The sequence below is a fragment of the Scatophagus argus genome, chromosome 7, assembly GCF_020382885.2.
Source record: "Scatophagus argus isolate fScaArg1 chromosome 7, fScaArg1.pri, whole genome shotgun sequence".
Taxonomy (NCBI): domain Eukaryota; kingdom Metazoa; phylum Chordata; class Actinopteri; family Scatophagidae; genus Scatophagus; species Scatophagus argus.
Window position 1 is genome coordinate 11,868,197 of NC_058499.1, and position 23,780 is coordinate 11,891,976.

The 23,780-nt window shown below is 40.5% G+C and overlaps 3 protein-coding genes across 3 annotated transcripts; 2 read left to right on the forward strand and 1 right to left on the reverse strand.

Moving 5' to 3' along the window:
• The first annotated feature begins 1,852 nt into the window (after positions 1–1,852).
• On the forward strand, positions 1,853–5,686 carry ankrd34c (ankyrin repeat domain 34C). Its single transcript, XM_046393083.1, has 2 exons — positions 1,853–2,581; positions 3,483–5,686. The coding sequence occupies exon 2, from the start codon at positions 3,533–3,535 to the stop codon at positions 5,120–5,122; it is 1,590 nt and encodes a 529-aa protein (XP_046249039.1). The 5' UTR covers positions 1,853–2,581; positions 3,483–3,532; the 3' UTR covers positions 5,123–5,686.
• A 132-nt stretch (positions 5,687–5,818) lies between these two features.
• si:ch211-107o10.3 (uncharacterized protein LOC407663 homolog) lies at positions 5,819–9,637 on the reverse strand. Its single transcript, XM_046393086.1, has 7 exons — positions 9,385–9,637; positions 8,447–8,584; positions 8,124–8,315; positions 7,854–8,015; positions 7,602–7,718; positions 7,262–7,466; positions 5,819–6,729 (listed from the first exon to the last, which is right to left on the reverse strand). The coding sequence occupies exons 1-7, from the start codon at positions 9,455–9,457 to the stop codon at positions 6,633–6,635; spliced, it is 984 nt and encodes a 327-aa protein (XP_046249042.1). The 5' UTR covers positions 9,458–9,637; the 3' UTR covers positions 5,819–6,632.
• A 3,618-nt stretch (positions 9,638–13,255) lies between these two features.
• idh2 (isocitrate dehydrogenase (NADP(+)) 2) lies at positions 13,256–23,596 on the forward strand. Its single transcript, XM_046393085.1, has 11 exons — positions 13,256–13,484; positions 18,055–18,146; positions 18,797–18,962; positions 19,223–19,383; positions 19,473–19,616; positions 20,335–20,471; positions 20,709–20,860; positions 20,983–21,095; positions 21,357–21,454; positions 21,536–21,628; positions 23,203–23,596. The coding sequence occupies exons 1-11, from the start codon at positions 13,370–13,372 to the stop codon at positions 23,285–23,287; spliced, it is 1,356 nt and encodes a 451-aa protein (XP_046249041.1). The 5' UTR covers positions 13,256–13,369; the 3' UTR covers positions 23,288–23,596.
• The last annotated feature ends 184 nt before the right edge of the window (positions 23,597–23,780 follow it).

A 23,780-nucleotide genomic window follows, 5' to 3' on the forward strand; every position in this document is an offset into this window, starting at 1 on the left:
TACATACATATCAAGCAAATAAGAGACTTATTGAGTGGGGCTGGAAGGGTTAAAGTTTAAGAAGACTGTGAAGAATACAAAAGGTTTGCTGACATCATTGTTGAATTTTTCTCTGATAAGTCAGTGAAGCCAGACATTCAATCAACATAAGATTTTAATATAGACACGGAGGCCTATTCAGAGTATGGTCCAGGATAATATATTTCATATATTCATTTTGGACTTATTTCCATTTCCATTTTGTTTGACTCCATTTCCATTTCCTTTCGTTTTTCTTAAACCACTGGCATGAGTTGGGGATTAAGACCAGACATAATGTTTTCTTTTTGCTGACTACTTTAGGAGACATTGTGATGAGACTCTAAATTTAATAACTTTTACATGTACTTTGTCAGGATCTGTAAATAGTCTCAGAGTTACTGTAGTCTGTAGAGTAAAAATCTCACAATGCAGACAAAAAAAAGAGGTTATATTTAGAAAGGTGGGGAGGGAGAGAAGCAGCTGCGATGTAAGATATTTGAAAATGGAAACTGCTCCCAGGGGTGACAGCGCTTATTCTCTCCACTTTAATTATTTATTTTCCCTTTAATATACCGCGGATGACAGCGTCGGTGGGGTAGAGATCACACTGCATGAGGACTGCTGACGTTTTTAAGGCTTCCCATGCGAAAGAACATGCATGAACCAGTGAGCTTTGGCCATGTTCTGCTCTCTGATCCATCATGTCTCTGTGGACAGCAGGTCTGTCCATGATTTGGGTCATTTCCAAACAAATTCTACATTATACACCTTTTCAATAACAGACGTAATTTAAATTTTCTATTCCAAAACATTGAGACAAGTTCTTTGAATAAAAACTGTTGCAGATTCCTTCAAGTTGTTTGATACTTGCCAGAACTGCACTTTTCAAGATATTAAAACAGTATTTATACAAGTCAACACATACCATACACTTTGTATTTGGAAATTTGACCAAATCAGGACAGACAGATATTTGTGCAGATATTTCTATTACAGTGTCTCTTGAAGGGGAGGGAGACATTCCTTTGATTTTGTGACTACAGTATGTGCTGTTTTATGAAACCTCTTTCTTCATGTGCCTCGTAAACAACATGTCCCCGGGGTCTGAGAAGGCAATCACAGGTGAGAAATCACTGCCAGCATTGACGACTGGAGTCCTGAGACGTCAAGTCTTTGGATGGGTCATAAAGTAATTAGTCCCAGTCTCAGAGGAAAAGAGCAGGGGTCAGAGGACTAATGATTGAACATGGTGGTGATGGTGATGGTGATAGCAGTGGCTTACTTGTGCAAGTGATAAAACACAAAACACCTCCATCAAAAAAAAGTATTTGAGTAAATGCCATGAAAGCCTTGCGGTCCTTGGTGGAATGTTATGTGTCTGATTTACCTGTTTCTTACAGGGCTGGGAACATCACTGTTCTCATTAGAAACTGCTTCTGTGCTGTCTCATAGCAACCTAAAAATAGAAATGTCCCTATTAGGCTCTATAGCTGTGATGGCTGCCACAAGTTTTGGCCTCTTTAATTGTGCAGTAAATATATATATATATATGCAGTAGGTGTGAAATATTTTTCTCTATCTCTTCATTTCTTGAGTGAAGATCCAAGCCAATCAGAGACACAAGTGCTTGCATAAATAAGCTCAAATTATTATTATTATATTGACGCAATGTTATAGAAATAATCACACTGTTACAACATATGATTTCTGATTTTAATGAGTGAGGAAGCGGTAGATGGACCATATTGGCATTTTCCGCAGGAAGTAGCATGATGGAGATCTCACTCCTTTGTCATATTTTACAGTCTTCACTGTGCCCTTTCTTACACTGCAGTCTTGCTTGTCTTTACTCCAACAACTGGCGCTGATATTCCACACTGCGGAAAGATTAAATCGTATTTATAGCACAGACTTAAACTATCTGACGCATGGATGACATTATTGTTTTCAAAAAGCAGCATAACCAGTAACCAACCAAATTGCCCCCCCCCCCACCTCCACCCCCCATGTCCATCACGTATAGGCCCGGCAGTGGTTTTGATTTATTAATTCTCCTTTTTGAAATAGTTAAATGGAAAACACTCACGCAAAGCATTTACATGTCTTTGGGAGGAAACGCTCGTTTTGTTTGTGTCCTGCAGATATGAAGATCAACACAGAGGTTTTTCATCAGACGCAATTTATTTTGGTCGACTCTGACGTCAACAGAATACACGTTTCATTCAACATGCAAGAAAGTAAGTTATTTATAACCCGCAGCATCTTCAGGTTGTGATCCTTGAGTGCGCAGTGAAAGGAGTACTCCCCATTGGACTGATGTAGTGTGCCTTCATAACAAAAGCCACGCAGCTCGTGTGCTATGGTGCCAGAGAGGTACGGCACCCTGTAACCCAAACTAGGACGCATCGGTGGGATCACTCACAGCGGAAAAATAGGGACACAGGGAAGACCTGCAACAAACTTTCTGTTTTGAATAATTTATTTTTTCCCAGATTTCTTCCCCCCCTTACATGTCAAAGCATCGGGTGCTTTGAGCATGGAAAGCCTCTCCTCCGAACAGGTAAGGGAATTAGCAAGCAACAGTTTGGTCTGCGACATTATTAAACTGCAAAATTATTGATAACGAAGGTTAATTAATGCAACTTTGTGTCGTTGTCTTGCGCCGCTGTTTTCTTTATCTTACAGGAGGCTGGTGAGAAAATACATTAAACATAGCATCGGATGTACATTATATGTAGGCTAATGTTATGTATCAAGTACGGGATATTAATATTTTCAATAGAAATAACATTTCAAATGAGAGCTTTAACGCAGAATTAGAGAAGCAACCCAATAACTTGTAATTCGGCGCGTCCCTGTCGCCAAGTTATCCAAAATGAGAACCATGTACAACGTGCCGTTATTTAATGTCGCCTGTATAGGCAGGTGTTTCTATTGTCAGTATTTCAATTTTGGTTATCAAAAATCACACTGACGCACAGTCTGAAACATGTTGCTGTTCCGACAGAAGCAAATGAACACGACTGGTGCTTTTGCGCACTTACAGGTCGGTGAGCTGTGGATGCTTTGTCATTCCCCGTCGCTTCCATAAATGTAATGATAAAAGACACTGGCAGGCTGCTGCTACGATTTGAACTTTGATTCTGATATTTAAATTCAAAAGCCTTAACGCCTGTTCTATTTGTGAATCTAACAGGTGCTGTTACATTTCTGTCGTCAGTATGGTTTTGGGCACTGGGCACTTTGGAAAAATATTCCTTTGCACTCTACCTTCGTATAAGTTAGTATGTAAAAATATATATTTTCAAAAATCAGAAATCTGTCATGACAAGTTATATGTCTGCGCTTTAAGTTGTAACAGACTGCCACCTGCTGGTGGCGATGAACAGTGGCGCAAACAGTATGAGTCTTAAATTATAAAGATGTTGCAAGCTGAACTACTTCAATGATTTTGTTCAAAGGGCTGCGAGCTGTAAGTTCAACGCTGAGAAAATCTGTGATTGGCTGGGAAATGGCAGACATACTGGAGCTGCGGACAGACGGAAACTCACTCCTGAAGGCAGTGTGGCTCAGACGCCTGAGACTCACCAGGCTCCTGTTGGAAGGAGGTGCATATATCAACGAGAGCAACGAACGTGGCGAGACACCACTCATGGTGACCTGTATGTCCACTCACAGTGACCAGCAGAGTGTCAGCAAGTCAAAACTGGTGAAATATTTGCTAGACAACCAGGCAGACCCCAACATACAAGACAAAACAGGAAGGACAGCTCTAATGCATGCCTGCATCCACAAGTCTGGACACGAGGTGGTGGATCACCTGCTGAGCAATGGAGCTGACCCCAGTTTGGAGGACAGGAGTGGTGCCTCAGCCCTGGTTTATGCCATCAATGCAGATGACAAGAAGACGCTAAAACTGCTCCTGGATGCATGCAAAGCTAAGGGCAAGGAGGTCATCATAATCACCACAGACAAATCACCATCAGGCACTAAAACTACCAAACAGTACCTAAATGTCCCCCCGTCGCCAGGGTTGGATGAGAGGTCTTCCCCAGCATACTGTACCTCTCCTTCTGATATTGATGTTACTGCGTCTCGCACACCTGAGCAAGAGCAACAAAACTCAGTCTTCAGTTTCCAGACAAAGCTGAAAACCTCTAGTTCGGCTGCGAAGCTCGCCAATGGGCCCACGTCTCCAACACGGCGGCCTGCAAACCCCAAACGTGCGCGTCTGCCTCAGCTGAAGAGGCTGCAGTCAGAGCCTTGGGGTCTGATTGCTCCTTCAGTCCTGGCTGCAGCTGCCGCCCATGAGGAGAGTAAGAAAACCAGCTCTGATGACGATGTAGTTGCAGGGGTAAACGGACTCTCTATAAGCAAGAGGTCAGCTTTATCTCGACAGAATAGCGTGGATGGAAAGGACAGCTTATTCCCACCGGTGGGTGAACAACCCTGTAAAATGACAACCTCACTATCGGTTCCTCCAGCATCCAAAGCGTCATATGAGAGATCTCTAGGCCAGCACCAGCCGCTGGCACGGCGCAGTACTGTGCCCACAGAGCAAGAGAGCAGCAGCTGCAGCACTGGACTCGCCAGTCTGAGAGACACCATGCATAGGAGACGCCTGGGGAATGATCACTATGACTCAGACTCACAGCTCTACACAGACTCTGCCATGTTAGACTCACCTAAGGTTCCAGTGGAGCGAAGGAAACTGAACACATCTCCACTAGCGCTGCTGACCAGTTCCAGAGAATCTCTCGACAGCAATGCCAGCCCATCCTCTCCCAGTACAGCACACAGGCGTGCACCTGGCCTCCTGGAGAGGAGAGGCTCGGGCACGCTGCTCCTGGACCACATCTCCCACACCAGGCCCGGCCACCTGCCCCCTCTCAACATCAACCCAAACCCTCCCATCCCTGATATCGGGGCTAGTAGCAAGCCCTCGTCACCTCTGGCCACAGGTATTAGGTCTATAGCTCCAGTAGCACCAAACACACCAAAGAGAGGCGGCCTCAAGTCCAAGAAGAAACTTGTGAGAAGGCACTCTATGCAAGTGGAGCAGATGAAACAGCTTTATGATTTTGAAGAGTTGGCTCATTAGTTAGCGATGGTGTTTATGCAGCACATATTGTGTGGGTAGAAATGTTAACACCACTAATTGTTAGGATGTACATCCATAACTTTAGCTGAATAGACACGGACATCTAGATGTTGAATAATGTATAATTTATAAAATATATATACATATATATATTGAAACTGAGCAATATAGATAGATGATTTCTTCCCTGTGTTAAACCCAACCATAAGGATTATCTTTCCTTCAACTTCAGCTGTGTATGTATTACAATATTGAATGTAAATGCCAAGAGATGGTACTTTTCCTCTGAACTAGCTCACTTAAATGATAATGTAAAGTGTAGACAACATACAGGGTCCATTCGTAGCCAGCAGGCCACTTGGGTGCACTTTGTGCATATGTAATTAGCACAATTAATGGACTTTTTTGGAAACGAAAAATGTGATGCACTTGTCTGAGATGTAGCTTTGAGTGAGATGAAAATTGACTGTTTGTAGCAATTTTGTACAAAGTGCCTTCAAGATTAAAAAAACACAAAAAACCTAAAAGAAAAAGAGCGGTCAGATACATTTGATGTATTAGGTGGATTTGTAATTCATGATGATGTAACCTAAAATGTGTTTAATTTCAATATTGTTGGTCTCATGTGGAACAAAATGAGTACATGTGATGTGGATGAATGAAAAACATGCCTTAAGAAACAGGTAAAACCATGGGTTATGTATAACAGCACTTTATTGCCCAGAGAAAGGAAAAAATATCAAAATGTTGAATTAACAGAGTTACAAAAAACGTTCAAAGCACACGTGATTCTTATATGACTGAAAAGAAGTAACACTGAGTTACCTTCAAACACACACATCGGTGAAACTTGTCAATTAAATGTCATTTCACGCTAATGGCAATCAAAACTAAAGATCATACAGCTTCCATGTAATTTACCTGTGAAGCATTGCTTCTGTTTAAGTAACAAACTTAATTTAATCCATAGTATTTTTGCAAGTAGATTGTTGTAGATTCTGAATAAATGTCTATCTCTTGTGAATTTCTGTTTTCTATTTGTTTAATCATTGGTTACATTAAGTACAACCCCATGCTGTGTAAAACATAAAACAGAATATGTGATCATTTGCTCATCCTTTCTGACATATACTCAACTGAAAACAGTGCAAAGACCATATATATTATATACTTCATTAATTCTTGCAAATATATGCTTATTCTGAATGTGATTCCAGCAGCAAGTTTCAAGCGAGTTGGGACATGGTCAACCAAAGACCAGGAAAGTTGTGCAACCAAAACTTTTGGAACACTCCTTAGGTTAACAGGTTAATGGTTAACAGGTGATGGGGAAAGGTTCATGGCTTTATGAAAGTCATCCCTGTATAAAGGGCTCAGCATAGCATAGCATCCCAACTGAGTTCAGCTGATAGTAGTCACGCAGATTAGAAAGCACACCAGTCTCTCCTCGGGCCACTTGGCAGTCCATCGGTGCTGATGACCATCATCATCATCATCAACGCCACTGTGATTATATCAGACCAACCATAGAGGCACTCAGATCCCACAGCTTCTTGGCAGCTTCATCATCCCGACCCTGAGGAGCTGCTGTTTTCCGGGCGCAGTCGCTGTAATCAGTGAAGAATTCAGTGTTAAATATGACTCACCCCGTTCCTACTGTGTTGATTTAGTCGTAAGAATAAGATATTATTCAGGATACAATGACGAATGCAGATGGAACTCACATGGTTACATCTTACAATACGGTGGTACTGCAGTATTTTGTATTTTCGTACTTATTCACTGTGTTAGGAGGAACTTGCAGCTCTTAGATTTATAAACCAAATAGATTAAAGTGTGTACATGTACATAAAAAAGTGCAGAGAAATCAAAATACAATACAAATTACACATTACTAATGTTACTCTCTGTCTGTTGGATAAATAGGTACCAATAATATGTCAGTGTCATGTTTACAATTTGTTCTGCTGCCAACACAATTAATATCACTATACTAATTTTCAAGCACAACGCTGTACACAGTGCACAGAGAGGGGGGAGCAACAGGTGAACAGGGGCCATGCAGGCTCCCGATTTATAGCTGAACACACAGTGATAATGGTGCCTCTGATTATGAAGCTGCCGATTTATAACACTGACCTGTAGTAGAGTCCGCTTTCATTCTGCAGGCTTTCCTCCACAGCGCAGTAGATGGTGGTCTGGGCCCCTTGTGTTGCAGACTTGGCCGTGAGCATGAATATTCTAAGTGGAATTTTCTTCCACAGGGGCACTGTGGGCCAGAAGTGCCGGGGGAGCTCAGTCCGGATTACTCCAGGGTGGAGGCTGTATGCCGTTACTCCGGTACCTGCAAAATGAGAAGACACAGAACATGATGCATTTATTTTCTTTTCTTCAGTTTACAGTGGTAATCGGAATATAAAGACAGTTTTTCTTTACATACAGCATAAGGTCTGGTGTGGAATATAAATGCTTTTAATACCTCGCAGCCTTTTAGCCAGCTCCCGTGTGAAGAGGACATTCGCCAGTTTACTCTGTGAATAGCTTTTCATGTGGTCGTAATCTTTGTCCATGTATATGTCATCAAAATAAATTTGACCTGGTGAGTAAGAGTAGTAAATCCTTGTTCAGAAACGTGGCATTTAATGTTGAATAACGCTGAACGAGAGAGAGAGAGTAAATAAAAAGTGCAATCCTTCTCTTGAATTGAGAAAGGAAAAGAGAAAATCTGCACCTGTTTCATGAACTAAGCTGGAAACATTGACGATGCGACTGGGGGAAGACTTCTTCAGAAGGTCCAACAGGCTGTTTGTTAAAAGGAAGTGGCCCAGGTGGTTCACACCAAACTGCATTTCAAAGCCATCTTCAGTCTGCCATTTTGGACAGCCCATAATAGCTATAAATCAAAGTATTAGTTTGTGTAACACCTCCCAACTATTTATTTGAACAGCCTCTTAAAGCTGTTGTAATACGTCACACCATAAGATGTCATTTAGAAATCCACCTGCATTGTTGATGAGAACATCCAGCCTCTCTTCGCTTGCTAGGACGTCTTTGGCCAGTTGTCGCACTGATCGCAGCGATGCCAAGTCCAACTTTTTGACAATCACATTTTCATTTCCGCTTCTGTTCCGCACTTCGGCCGCAGCTTTGTTTGCCCTCTCCATGTCTCTACAGGCCAGAATAACCCTTGCGCCTGTAATACAGTAGCAAATCATTCACATAAAAATCTTTCATATCTCATTTACAAATTATTCAGCAGAAAATGAGTCACAAAATTAGATCATTAAAAGCTGAGACACAGCAAACCAACAAGAAGTCACTAACCCCTCCTGGCCAGATCAACAGCAGTTTCCTTGCCAATTCCAGTGTTGGCTCCGGTGATCAAAACAGTCTTCCCATCCAGCCGGGCTTTGCTGTTACACACTCCACCTGCCATCCATTTCTTGAAACCGAGAAATCCAACTGCAAGAAAGTGAAATAAATCCCCTCTAACTATAATACCTCTTCACCTTTCATAGACAACTTCAGATGAAGCTGTTCACACGACTGCAGTTTTACATTTTGTACCATAATATTCTCAAATGTACAATAGCAAACACTGACTGAAGGTTTTAAATTCAAACTACTGATCAACTAATCATTATATAAATATTTGTTTGCAAAATCACTGAAACCAAAAGATTAAGATTAAGAATGACTGAGGCTGAAACTGAAGTTTTTTTGTTTTTTAAAAAAAATAACTGTAAATAGGGTTTACAAAAACAAACAATTTTAATATGCCAACTTAGACGCTGACTGTCTGACTTAAAGATCTTTCTCTTAAAAGACACTCAGTGATTACTGACTGTTTTGTTTGAAGACGTCTGCAAAAGCAATAACAAACACCAAAACGATAATACAGTTTCATTATTTCAAATTCAATTCAATTCAAATCGGGTGTTTTTGGAAATAATTTGACGTATTACTTTTGGCCTTGTTCTCCTGTAATAGCTGCATTAGTGCACAGCCAGTGCTCGTCTTTACAAGCCCATCATTTAAATAACCATTATGAGCTTTCATCGCAGTTGAAATGAGTGATGTTGTACTGATGATGTACTGTTATTAGACCAAAACCTTACAATAATAACAAACAGTGACAGATGGAAGGATGGACAGAGATTAGACAGAGGTAGATCAATAAAAGTTCATTTAAGACTGCAAAACCCCGACATACAATTATGTGAAGAATAAAGACACAATAATTTATTAAGTGTAGAAATTACCTGCTACCGTGATCAGACCAACAGTTTTAGGATACTGCAAAACAAGAGATCTTATCTCCATGAGGTTCTGCATCGTCGTAACAACCTGCTTATACTTCTGAACTGAACTTTTTCCCTGTGAGGACCCCGCTCAGACCCCCGCTGTCTGACCACAGTCTCTCTCTCTCTTGCAGGAGCAACTTATTAACTGCGAAATAACGACAAGTTTGCCGTTTAATACCTTCCGCGTCTGTACAGCTACATAATAGGCTGTCTTTTACCCGGAAGTACCGCCTACCATCGTCATAGAAAAAAATCCTATTGGTTCTCCTTATTAATAACCTTCTAAATAATATTTTCAGTCATAAAATCTGTAAAGTTACATTGAACAGTGTGCTATATTTAAAAATAAAGAGATAATACAGCTGCCATTTGGTCAAAAGCACTGAATCAGGTAAATTACATGTAAGAAAATAAATTTAAAAAAAAAACATTCTTAAACTACATGTAACTCCTGAATGACACGGTGAATTTGGTGATATTCTGCAGGAAGTTCCAAACACATCATACACATCAATCGCAACAGAATCTGTTCAAATAGCGCTTGAGAAATGACATGACAATAAATTAAAAAAAAAAAAAAAAGACAAACAGACTCAAAACTATGTGTCCTCTGTGTTAAATCCTTGCTGCTGGGCCCTTCCTATGGCTGAGGCAGTGTTAGTGCCTCTGGTCAGACTGTCTGTCACACCCAGGAACTTAAAGCTATTGACCCTCTCTACCACTTCACTTCCAACACAAAGTTGAGGGTGGATGAACTGTCCAGATTTACAAAAGTCCACTACCATTTCTTTTGTTTTTTTTTTATCTTGGGGGCTAGATTGTGTTTAGTACACCATGCTGCCAGTTGCCCAACCTCCTTCCTGTATACAGGTCCATTGTTGTCAGTAATGAGGCCAAGTACAGTTGTGTCATCACCAAACTTAATCATGTAATTCTAAAGGTGGGAGGCAGAGCAGTCATGTGTAAAGGTGTGTTGACAGATACTGTGGATGAAATGTGCTTGCCAACTCTAACACACTGAGCGATTTAGTAGAAAGTCCAGAGTCCAATTGCATGCTGATGCGTTCAGACCTAGGTTGTAGAGTTTGGGTCCCAATTTGTTTGGCAAGATTGTGTGAGAAGCCGAGCTAAAGTCGACAAATGGAAGTCGTGTGTGTGTTCTTATGTTCTATATGGTCTAACAGTTTGTGGAGCACAATTGCAGTGACTAGATGTTGTCCCCTTATAGCCCTGATTCCCTCCCAGACCTGCCAAGAGGTGTGAATGTGTCCAAATGGTCCTTAATTCTCCTTTTATAGTCCTGTTTGGCAGGTTATAAAAGGTTATGCGATGTCTTGCGAGGAACATTAGATGATTTTAGAAAAGACTGGTCACCTCACAGTATATATTTTGGTTGCGAGTGGGCAGCAAAGTGTTCAAGCTGGGGCAGCAGTAAAAGTGAGGTGCGTGGCCAATTCAATTTGCCTGATATTGCTGTGTCAACATAAAAAAAAGTAAGTGGGCAAAAATAATGCTGAAGGTGCAGCTGAGATGCCTTATATAACATTGCTGTTAACTGTTTTCCGTACGAATCCATAATCTGAAATCACATTCCCACAAATCCTCCAGCAGAGGTCGCTGTAGGCTCACAACACAGCATCAGTGCATTCTAAACATGACCACTAGATGGGGTCGCTATGTTATATCATGCCCAAGACGATGTCTTATCTTTTAGGTCCACAGTTACTAGTAAAATCTAAGAGCACTGGGAAAGTACTTTATTTAGCATCAAATTATATCCCAAACTCCCACGCAAATGAGGATGCACCCTCATATTTAAAGTAAAGCCTGATCAGAGCTGCAGCTGAGCAACTGACTTTTATTGTTTAGTTTCTTTGCTTATCAAAGAGAGTACAGTTTCAGTGTGTGGGATCCGCACTCTCTTTTAACTGCAACGCACAACACTGTAGCTGAACATCATGAGTCTGGACTGCGTTTAAGAGCTTTGACCTTGGGGTTTACAGGGTGACATCTGAGAGTGACTGTTAACACTGCGGAGAACTGGTGAGTGTCTCTGAAGGTAGACAGCATGTGGACACTGTTTACATGTCATTGGATCAAAGGAGGCTGTAGAAAGTCCGCAGAACATGTAATTGCCACTGTCCCTGTCTGACCACAATAACCACGTCACAGCCTCTCATTACATGTGCTGGACAAAACTGTGTATTTCAGGGACAAAACAGCTGACCTAGACTGACCTTCTCTATATTGATATAAATACATGCTGAAGAATGCTAATTTCCATATTCCTTGAGACATTGTAGGTTTATAGATTTAAGTATTTTTGTCAGGCCTTTGGAGATCTGACCTTTGTCAATGCAGGCCCACTGTTCTCTAATGTGGTTCCTCAGAGGTGACCTGACTGTCCCTTTTTCTGGCTCACCACCAAGCTCCGTCATGTGACTGCTCTGCACACTTCCCAGTCTTTCTCCCAGTATGGTAACCTTCCCTTGCTAAAATTAGAGGGCCCTCTGCTGAGACTATTTGGAATGTGACTGTCCTGTACCCTGCCTGCAGATGATATGCGATCTCAATAAATATCACCATGTCTCTATTTTTTATAAATCTTAGTTTGAGTTTACTGAGGACTATGTATACTTATATTAATCATGAACGTGCTGTATATTTGTGGATATGTCTTACAGTTACAGATACAGTTCTGTATAACTGTATCCACAGTTTAAAATATATTTAATCCGTTTAGTTTTTGCACCCCAATAAACTCACTGAACATGCAGTATATGTATTCATTCTTTACTGAAGTTGTGCAAATTACACATGTAATCATAAGGACACATTTAAAAGTGTCCTTAAGATTACTATTATTTTTCTTCACATTGTTGTATCATAAATAGTTTGACTTGGGCTTTCTGACAAGATTCATTCATAGTATGTAAAATGGGACTTCAAGACTTTAAGAGTAAGTAAGTTATGTCAAGATAAATAATCAAACAGCTGGTAGAATTATTCCAAAAAAATACTATGCCAAAAATACTAAATTATGTTTGAGATCTTGAGGGCTACATTCCAGCACTTACTAACATTTAACCAACACAATAACCTATTTGTCTGCATTATAAAAGATCTTATTGAGCTAGAGTATTTATGGATGAGGCACTGACAGGCAAGAGCACAATGTACACACTGTGGAAAATCTAAATGCATTTCTGTTTTTCTTTTCAGCGATTAAAATATCTCTGTGGAAAATGGACATCCATTAAGTGGGAATTGTGTTGGCCATCCTTTGAAGGGGCTTTTTAAATGGGCGCTTCACTGAATTTACACATCAAGGAGCAGCCTACCTGACAGTCTGTGAAAACAGTTATGTAATATCATCTAAAGTCTAAAGTTAACCCTGGTGGTGTCATCAGGGTTTCAGTTGTATTACTGGAAATGCGGGATCAAGTGTTTTGAGTGGCTTGATCAATAACTGAGAATTAAAGTTAGGATATTCTTTTTAAATCCGTATCTTGTGAGTCCTGAATATCCATTGCACATCTGTGGCTTTTGGCCACAAAACATCAACAGTATTGAGAAAATAAACGTGCCACATTCCTAAAGATGTCTCTTCAGTGTGTGGGACTGTGAGGAAATAAACTCAAGAACCTACAATCAATACACAGCAGTGGTGGTAGAGAGTGACCTTAGCTCGGCCTGACCCCGACAAGAAAGTTCACCCTGGTGTGAACTCAGGGTGTCCAAACGGCGGAGAAGCTACTGAAATTCATTATGTGTCGGTCCCTCCTCTGAGTGTGCGTGACGTACTCCTAGCGTACCCCGTCGGGGAGGGGTGGAAGGGCGGTGCTGCAGCTCGCTATATTGCAGAGAACCCAGGAGCGCTTGACCCCCTCTTTGCTCTGAGTTTCGTCGAGTGTCAACCGCCAAGTGAACCGGGCCGGGAGACATGGCTGGATATTTGAAAGTCCTCAGCTCTCTTTCGAAGTCTGCTGCTGCCTTTTCCAGAAACCCTGCGGTTCTTGCGCCGGCTGCAAATTGCCAGACTTTGTCTCAAAGAAACTGTGAGTAGGGAGAGATAACCGGTGTGAACCTCAGCATCATTATGATAACGGTTAACTGCTGCTACCTTTGTGTTAAGATCATGCCCTTTAATGTAGCTTTGCATTAGCTTTTGGCTGCCTTTGGTCAGCCAGCCTGGGGAAGTCGGTGGTGCTGTGCTAGGCAGCTATGCTAGCCAAGTTGCATCTGCCGTTAGCCATCAGGGATGCTGTTCCTAGCGTTAACGCGACTGGTTAAACGTTAGAGGCAGCGACGTCCTAATCGCCCACTAGTGTCTTAATAGTTGTTTTATGGCTGTTCGAGTATGCGGCCCACGGTGATTTAGATTGTGATGAGGCTGTAAACGTCGAGAGAGACGAGAGCTGTTGAAGCGAAGCGACCAGCCGCCGGGGGGGATATCCTTCTTTGTCTTCGCTATCGAAAGTTTGAGGAACAGTTGACGACAATGTGAAGATACGTGGTCACATTAATGAATGAAATGTTAACTTTAAGATATCTCCTAATAAAACAGATGTCGTAGGACAGGTTTATAATCCCACTTTACCCGGGAATAAAGAGATAAATCAAGTAGGAAAAAAATAGCCACGCAAAAACTGGCATCAAATGAATCAAGTGAATCTTCCGTTTTTAGCTGTCTGCGCGGAAATGTCATTGCTCATGACTGGGGTTAAAAATATATTTTCATGCAAACTCGGATTAAATCGTTTGTCCAGAAATTATCGGATGAGCTGCTTTTCAGACATCACGACAGTAGTCCGACACTGACTTGGAAAACTTTCCCGAGGTCAAGGACCGTATACGAGACTCTGCTATAGAGAGCAATGGCTGCCGCTGCCGGTGTTCGCTCTGTCCTACATAATGTTTTCCATCTGGGTTGCATTCACTGTCCTACCGAGATCTGCGACTAACCGCATCTATCCCTTTGCGGCTTGTTACTGTTATAGCTGTTAGAGTTTACACATTTTATTTAGTCCAGCACCAGGAAAGCAACCAAAATCAGAATCCTTTATTTCTCTATGATTTGGAGCAGGGATCCAGATTTATCACGTGGTCTCTGCAGTCATCCCAAATTTCATACAGCATGAATATGAAACTAGAAGCTCTGCTGTGTTGTAGATCTCCCTGCAGCCTGTACGAGCACCACCAGTCAGTCAGTGTTTATAAAGCAGTGGGTCATTTGAAGGGCACTTGCCTCTTGAGTGTGATTGAATCAACATGTCATTTGAGCTGTCAGAGGTGAATGATAGTAGCCCCGTTTACATAGCAAACCACCAGGAATGTCACAGGTAGATAACACGACTCATGGTGTTGAAGTGTACTACCATTGCTCTTAAATCCCAATGGAAAGGTCCTACTGATATCGGCAATCTGTGTGACATTTGTTGCCATACAGATGAAGCAGCAGTGCCACTGCGTTTTGTTTGTTGTTTATATGAGAAATTCTTAGGACTGAAAGCAACGTGCCTATCTGTGTGACCTAGCTATGGCCAAGATTGAGAATACAGACAGGGCTTTTTCTTTCTAAAGCGCAGTCATGAGTTGCTGCAATTAAATTTCAAACTGCTCATAAAATTGGCCAACATGCTGTATGTTCTTGGCTGTGGATTTTATGAAGGCAAGGTGGAGTGCTCTTGTTAGACTCCAACTTTACATTTTAACAGTGTAAGGTTCAACAGTTCCTTAAATGATTGTCTTAAAAACGTCTGCAATCTTGCCTGCAGCTTGGTTTGAGTCATTTTCTTTATCCGCTAAGAGGGCCTTTTCTTGGTAGGATTACAACCAAAGGAGTTTAATGCTAGCCTCTCTGTGTTGGAAGTTAACTGGAGAGGACACGTCTAGACAAACAAGACCGTCTTTGACTACTTGCCCCAATATAACCACCTCACAACTCTGTTCTCACAGTTCAGCTGTAAACACCCTGTTCTACAGGGAGGTATTTAAAACGGCTAATGCTGAAATTTGGCACTGAATATTGGTTCCTGTTATTAGTCATGTTTACTCATTCTCTCATGACATATTTCCTGATTTTAATTCATAATTAAGATTTTTTTACACTGGCTTGTATGTGAATATGAGACTAAAAGGGAAATAAAAAGCACGATTGGTGTTCGTGCTGAAACCAAGCCATCTCACTGGTATCAAAATGTTTTTATTGCTATCAGTCCTTGTCGAAGTTGTGTCTAGACTGAATGGAACCATTGATTTGTTTTCTGTTCGGTCTTGTATTCATTGTGTGTCGACTTTTTCATTGACCCATGCAAAGATACGATCAAAACAGGATTTCCTGTACAATTCTTCCATTCCACCATTTTACGCTTGGTAAGTTGTACATTCTTGCTATTGACTAGTTTTGTCTTAAGCTATCGCCAGGAACAAAAATCTTGCAGACCTCTCTGCAGTGCATGTACGAATGAGGTGGCAGGCAGACCCACATGACTTTGTTTCAGCTCGCCCTTCAGCGTCCAGTTTGTTCATACATTCAGAAGTTACATAACGTACTCAGCTCCCTCCTGCACTCCCCTCCCCCTTCACTGTGATAGTAGAGTCCTGTTTTAGCAGATTTAGGTTAGACAAGTCAGAAATGACGCCAAGCAGTACCCATAAATTGCAGCAGGTACTGCTGTCAAAATGGCAGATAGAGAATGTCAGTGTCTGGTTTTCAATTAACAAAAATCCAGTTCTCCTGATCATAATTCATAGACTGCTAATGATTTGGAAATGTTGATTTCAGGTCCACTCTTTGATGGACTGTTTTCTGTTTTTGATACATGTTTTCAGATAGGGTAGCAGCTACAGCAATGATTATTGTAATTACTGGTTAAGCTGCTGTTTGCTTTCTCGATTGATCGTTTGGTTCAAGAAACTGTCAGAAATGTATAAAAACTATAAAGAAAAAAAAACTCCTTAATTTGCTTGTTTGTTCATCTAATTGTATATAACCCCCAAAATATGTAATTTACCATCCACTCTTATAAAGAAAAGAAGTGAGTAATGAAAACTGAACATGATTGATTATAATTCTATCTCCATTGACCAATCAGTCAACTACTTGTTTGACAGTATCTCTATACAAGTTATTGCCAACATCAAATCTGGGACAGTGAGAACAAGGACAGTGGTTCAGTCCATTTTCTGTTGTGCAGCAACTGAGGTCATCTTGTTGGATAAATCTAAAATAAAGCAGGCAAAATGATTGTCATAGTTTCCTTTTACACATGACCAAAATGACAGACTCTCTAAACAAAGCCAAAGTGGTGGAGCACGATGCCACTCATATGCTAAAGGTCAAACTATGACCAGTGAGGTTACCAGCAAGCAGTATTCAAAATTCAAAATATGTCATTTTTCACAACAGTCAATGCTGGTGACAGCATTTGTGGTTGGATGGAGAAGTAGGCTGTTGCAAATAAATAAAAGTCACCAGTAACAGTCAAATAATACTTTTACTTATTTCATTTATATCAGTCTGATTTACACTACTGAGTAACATAAAGATCTCGTCTCTGCTGTGATGTTATTTTCAGTACCTAGTAGTCTCCATGTATCTGTAGTGAGAGGGGCTTATGTCATATTAAGAGAGCATGGGAACAGAGCAAGAGAGGGAGCTGGGCTGTTTGGACAGGTGTTACCAAGGCTTCAAAGTCAGGACTAGGTCATATGTCCTACGTGGATGTTTAATATTTTACTAAATTCACTTAATATATATGGTGTGAACATATAACGACATGTTTGTTGTGTAATGATTCCCCCAGACGCCTTCACTTGCATTATTCTGGGAAGGCTTTGGTAGCAGTGGGGGAGCATTAACTTGGCTGGGAAATGTGTCACTTGATCCTCTGTACCTCCCCATGTACTTTTCTATTCACTGAAATGATCCTGCTGGCAGGACTCACACACTTAGCAGAATAAGAGCAGATACGATTAGAGATGCTAATCTGTGTTGATCCGACTGGACAGCAGAGTGAATTTCACTCTCTCCAAAGTCATTGTTTGAAATAAAACTGAAAAAAGTACAGTATAATGTAACATGCCTTGAGTTATCTAACAGTTAGGATTAAAATTACATTCATAAACACACATTTTACTAACTTTAAGTGCAAAGCAGTCCAAGAAACACTGGAGAAATCCACTTCAGAACTTCAACAGATGGGATTTTACTGAAATTATGAAGCTCTTACAATTGTTATCAGTTAATGTGGCCAATCATGTCAGCCCCAGGTAAAATGATTGAAAGATTGTTATGATATTAATATGCCAAATTATAGCAAAAGTTCCTCAGTGGAGATGAAAAAAAATGGTAGATTTAATAAGCTGGTCAACAGAAAATTAATAAAAATAAGAAAAAATAAGATAAATAGGCAGATTAGTCAGTCTTGGAAATGGTTGTTAGTTGCAGCCTGAGGTGCAGATGTTATCCGACAAAGGAAACAGGAAAAGCTCCTGCTTGTCCTCTACAGATCCACTTTTATTTTTCTGTGTTATGCTCAGCATTCTTTGAGCTATGAGTTAATATGTACTGTTGCGAATGAAAAGCTGGCTTTAGTTGAAACATTTTGCACGAATGATTGACAGATGCCGACAAACGCATCAAAGTGGCCCAGCCGGTGGTGGAGATGGACGGAGACGAGATGACCAGGATCATCTGGGAGTTCATCAAGGAGAAGGTGATAAAGTGACGTCCAGGGGATGGAGGGGTAAACGCACAGACACTGGAGTGAGTCTCAGTGGAGGATGTGCACCCGCCGTCTGACTGGCCTGTTTTTTTTTTATCATAGGCCTGACACGTGGATGTGGAGGGGAGGGTCATGTGGAAGATTATATATGTATGATGTGGAGGAGGGGCCTCTGATGTTTCATTCAGTCAGTGGCTGATTGCCTCTGGAGGGAGCAGATGGTGTGTTGACTCAGGGAAAAAACGTGGGCCAGCATGAGATTAAATATCCTTGAATGTTTTCTGACAGTTGTTGAGTTTTGTGGTTGTTGTTGTTTCAAAAGCGGATACATTAAGCATGTAATCATGCAAATACTTGAAACACACTTTTTGCGATGTATCATACAGTATACATATAAATGAGAGTTGGTAATTTGAAAGTCTTTATTTTTTATATTTTTGATACGTATAGAGCCAGTTCTTGAGTTTAATGTCTTGCGTTACCAGCACCAGTGATACCAGAACAGATTAAAGGATATTTCATTCAGCCTATCAGGAAACCACATTGAAATAAGGTTTTCAAGACAGCAGAACACTGTAATCAAACCAGAATATTTAGTAGATGCTAATTTGTATCACTTATGTTTTTGTTGTGTCCTTTAGCTCATCCTGTCCAATGTTGATGTTGAGCTGAAATATTTTGACCTGGGTCTTCCGTACCGTGACCAGACTGACGATCAGGTCACCATCGACTCTGCCCTGGCTACTAAGAAGTACAGCGTGGCGGTTAAGTGTGCCACCATCACACCTGACGAAGCCAGAGTGGAAGGTATAGAAGAAGTCTTTGATAACTTGTTATGAGTTTCTACTTACAGAGCAGTTTAGAATTTTTTTTCCTGGCCTTTTGTGAAGCTAATGTTGATAAGTGCTACATCTGTTGATCAGTCCAAGTCAATCTGGTGACCGTACTGCATTTTTAATCCATCATGGCAGTGAACATGAAGATGAACCGATAATTTATGGCGATCATTTGTAAATTCTTTGGTGAGTTTTTTTGTTTATTTAGTAATTAATTTATTTGACATTTAGAGTTTAAGCTGAAGAAGATGTGGAAGAGCCCGAATGGAACCATCAGGAACATCCTGGGGGGCACCGTCTTCCGTGAGCCAATCATCTGCAAGAACATTCCCAGGCTTGTTCCAGGTTGGACGCAGCCCATTACCATCGGCAGACATGCCTTTGGTGATCAGGTGAGTCCAGTCTACAATGCTGCAGCAAAAGTAGCCATTCTTTTTTTTTGTTGTTAGAGTTAATGAAACTTTCTGTGCTTCTCTTACAGTACCGAGCTACAGACTTCGTGGTGAACCAGCCAGGCAAATTCAAGATCATCTTCTCACCTGCTGATGGTAGTGCAAGCAAAGAGTGGGAAGTCTACGACTTTCCTGCTGGTGGCTGTGGAATGGGAATGTACAACACAGATGAGGTGAGTGTGTTAGTCTCTTTCAATACATTTCTTACTACCTAACCTGTCTGGGGTGGATTTGTTCCCACTGAAGATGTGAATCTTGAAAAACGGGTCAGGAATAAATACCACAGGCTAAATAATTTCCATTACTTATTTTTAGCAAATAATACTCAAGCAGGCGTAATGCTGCAATCCAGTGCCCTCAAATGACCTCTTAGACAGACAAGTGCAACATAACGGTCATTAAAGTCATAGACTCAAGCAGCGTTCGTATATTCTGAGCTCGCATGTTCTCCTGAACAGATGCACTGGGGCACATTGAAATCGAAGGTCTGGAATACAAACTAAACTACTGATTTGCTAACTTGAAATGGATTACAGCATGAATTAAGGGTGGGAGGTATTCAATTCAGAGGGCTGTGATGCAGTTATAAATGACTATTGATGCATCTTGTGGACTTGGACAATGAAATGATAGCGATATGTACCTGGGATAAGAAAGCTCTCCCTAAGGCTTTTTGTAAAATTGACACAGCAGCCGTTGCAGTAGACTAACCTCTTTTCAACCTGCTTGGCTACTGTTTTGTTTGCCTTCATCACCATGGCTGTTTGATTTAACAACATCAAAGGTCATAGCAGATGACTTTGAACTTGTCAAGAGGACGGTTGTTGACCTCTGTACTACAGGTAAAATGCTACAGCAATTGTGAACTGTTTGCATTTTTCCTGCCAACAGTCTATTACAGGCTTTGCACACAGCTGTTTCCAGTATGCTATTGCCAAGAAGTGGCCCCTGTACATGAGCACCAAGAACACCATCCTTAAAGCCTATGATGGCAGATTTAAAGACATCTTCGAGGACATATTTCAAAAGTGAGTGATTTCAGTGTTGGTGTTTGACTGGTGTTTCGTTTTTTATGTACAAATACATTTGAAACATTTGAAAGTTTACCTTTTGTATGTTGTGTAACTGGTAAAACAGAAGACTGAGACACCAAACTAAAAGGAATAGCATCAGGAATTTGTTTTGGACAAAATGATGTGGTGCAATATTATAGAAAGATGAAACCTTTTCGAAGTTTCAGTTTATTATGTTTATACTTCCTACAGGCACTACAAGCCCGAGTTTGACAAACTGAAGATCTGGTATGAGCACAGGCTTATTGATGATATGGTCGCTCAAGTGCTCAAGTCTTCTGGAGCATTTGTGTGGGCTTGCAAGAACTATGACGGAGATGTTCAGTCTGATATCCTGGCACAGGGTAAGATACTGGAAAAGCAACAGGACTACTGCTTCTTGGGAAATTACGAAATACTGAATGCTATAATTTTCCAAGGTGTTTAAAGGAGGATTCGTATATTTTTGTGTTTTTCCCCATTTTAGGTTTTGGCTCTCTGGGATTGATGACATCAGTTCTCGTGTGCCCAGACGGCAAGACGATTGAGGCTGAGGCGGCCCATGGCACTGTGACCAGGCACTATCGCGAGCACCAGAAGGTTAGTAACCATCTTATTATAACTCTGTATTGGAAAACATTTCATCTGGGCAATGAAACAGAAAATGTATAAAGGGCAAATTATGGCCTTGCAAACAGACTGTGTAATCTGTGGAGCTATACTGCCACCATGTGGTGAAAGCTGAGAATCAAATTCGTCCTCAAAAACTAGTAAATAAGCGATGCATTAAATTCATGATTAAAATAATGTTTAATATTGTTTAGTAATTAAAATAATAATAACATAATCATCTTCTTTCAGGGAAGGCCGACCAGCACCAATCCCATTGCCAGCATTTTTGCCTGGACCAGAGGCCTGGAGCATCGTGGCAAACTTGATGGCAACCCAGACCTTATAAAGTAAGAGATGTTTAAATTTGTAGAGACGTTCTGTCCCTGAGATGAAACAGGCCTTTTCTAAGTGTCTTTGTTTGTCTGCAGGTTCTCCCAGACTCTGGAGAGGGTATGTGTTGAGACTGTTGAGAGCGGCACTATGACCAAGGATCTTGCAGGCTGCATTCACGGCCTGTCCAAGTAAGTTCATTCCTGTGTTAACGGAAGATTTAATTTTTACATCGTAGCTGTTGATGTAGTTCTGACTGCTCTCTGTAACTTAATTCTCACAGCGATGATAATGAACATATACATTAGATATATGTTGTTTTTGTTCTCATTATTAGTTTTTCATTACATTCATTTCAGCAAAGTGTTTGAAATATCCAACAGTTATCTTTGTGTCGTTCGGAACCAAAGAACAATAAAAATAAGCAATGGAAAGTGGGACATCACACCTGAAATACGTAGAATGAAAGACATGAGTGTGATTATGATTAATTTTCCTGATTACATGCATGTAAATTTAGAGTGTAATAACATTATAACATTTAGAGGATAAAAACAGATTGTTACATGTAATCCACAAATGGAGTTAAGACAGTTATTCAGTTGGTCTGTTGATGTAAAAATAATGTGCAGCTCTTTTATTTATATTTAGCTAGTTCATTTGCTGTTTCCCTCTGTTCTATAGCAATAAGCTGCAAGGAATTCTGATTTTCTAATATTTTAGCAAGCAAATAGTTTGAGACAATAATCTGCAGATTAATCAATCATACAAAAACTCATTAGGTGCAGCCCTAATTTGAAGTATGTTTCCATTTATTCCATGGAGCATCTTTGTGTTTTGGGACATTAAGCCTGTAATGGCAAGAATGAATGTGCTTTCAATGTTGCTTTCACTGGCAGATTTCCTACTTTAACTTTGAATGAAAATATTCCCTTTGATGAAACCCCCACCATCAATCAGTTTGAAGAACTGATAAGAGAGGCTGTTATTTAAACCAATTCTGGCCTGCCAGCTTGTTAAACAGGCTGGTAACCTGAAACCTCATCAGTTTAAGCCAGTGTGATGCTAGTAGCCCACATGGTGTAAATTTTTGAGGTTTTTTTTTCCCCCTGTGAAAGTCGTGTTTTCGTTTCAGTTTGCCTGTTAGCAGGATATCTTAAGAACTTGTGACGTTTGGCGAAAAGTTACACTGTGGTCGAAGAAAAAAATGGATTAGTCTTGGATCAAAATGTGAAAGTTTATCAAGAAGATTTCAAAGGATTCAGAGCATTGTGAAATATTAAGTGTGCATTTTTGCACATGAATGATGAAGAACAAACATCACACGTGCTGATCCAGGTACAGCTGAAACACTTGATGTTTGTTAAATCCTTACTTAAGGGTTGTGTAGCCCTGGTTCGAGGTATGTGCCTTCTTGTTCACCTGATTTTTTTTTTTTCTGCACATGACTGCTATATTTACTACGTTATCAATTAATCAGTTCCACTGGCTCACCTGCTAGCTCGAGCATAATCTTTTCTTGTTCTTTTGAAGTATTTTTCATCCATGAGGAAGTGCAGCTCACGTTTGTATAAATACAAGTGCACGGCCATTTTCAAGTAGTACAAAGTCACAATATTTTGAGATGCAACTTGCTCATTCTAATGTAATTAATGATGATGTAACATTAACTCCTGCTAAACCCCTATAACAATAAGGCATTTTCACAGTGTTGTGGTTTCGTTAAGTATGGTATTGAATTTTCTGTCTTCTCTTGTCTTCTCAGTGTCAAGCTGAACGAGCATTACGTCAATACTACGGACTTCCTTGATGCCATCAAGACAAATCTGGATAAGGCCCTTGGCAAGTGAAGGACTTGAAAGAATGAAGTTAGAGTGAAGATGACGGTGTCACTCATCTGTTTTTGTACCTCATTTTTAACTTAAAAAGGTCAACTTAAAAGTAAAGCAATGTACTGTCTGTAGGATTATATAGTGTTTGATTAGGTTATTAAATGGTTGACAGCTGCCGTTCCACCTGATGCCCCCTGACTATCTGTCCCACTATTCACAAGGTTTTATTTTTGTAATGTGAAGTACTGTATTGAATACTGTGTTATGCCTTGGGCAGGACTGAAGCCTCTGTCAAACATTTGCCAATAAATCACTTGTTTGACCCACTATTGGTATGTTTTGTTGTTGTTTCACAAAAAATAAAGGTCAACCATTTTAAAGGTAAATAAATTTATTATTTTACAGTATTTTCTGGTACACAACATTGTACATACATCTCTATCCACATTATCTCCACACTAATGTCTAATACAGAAAGCCATTTAAGCTGAACATTTTCCCTTTGTATCAT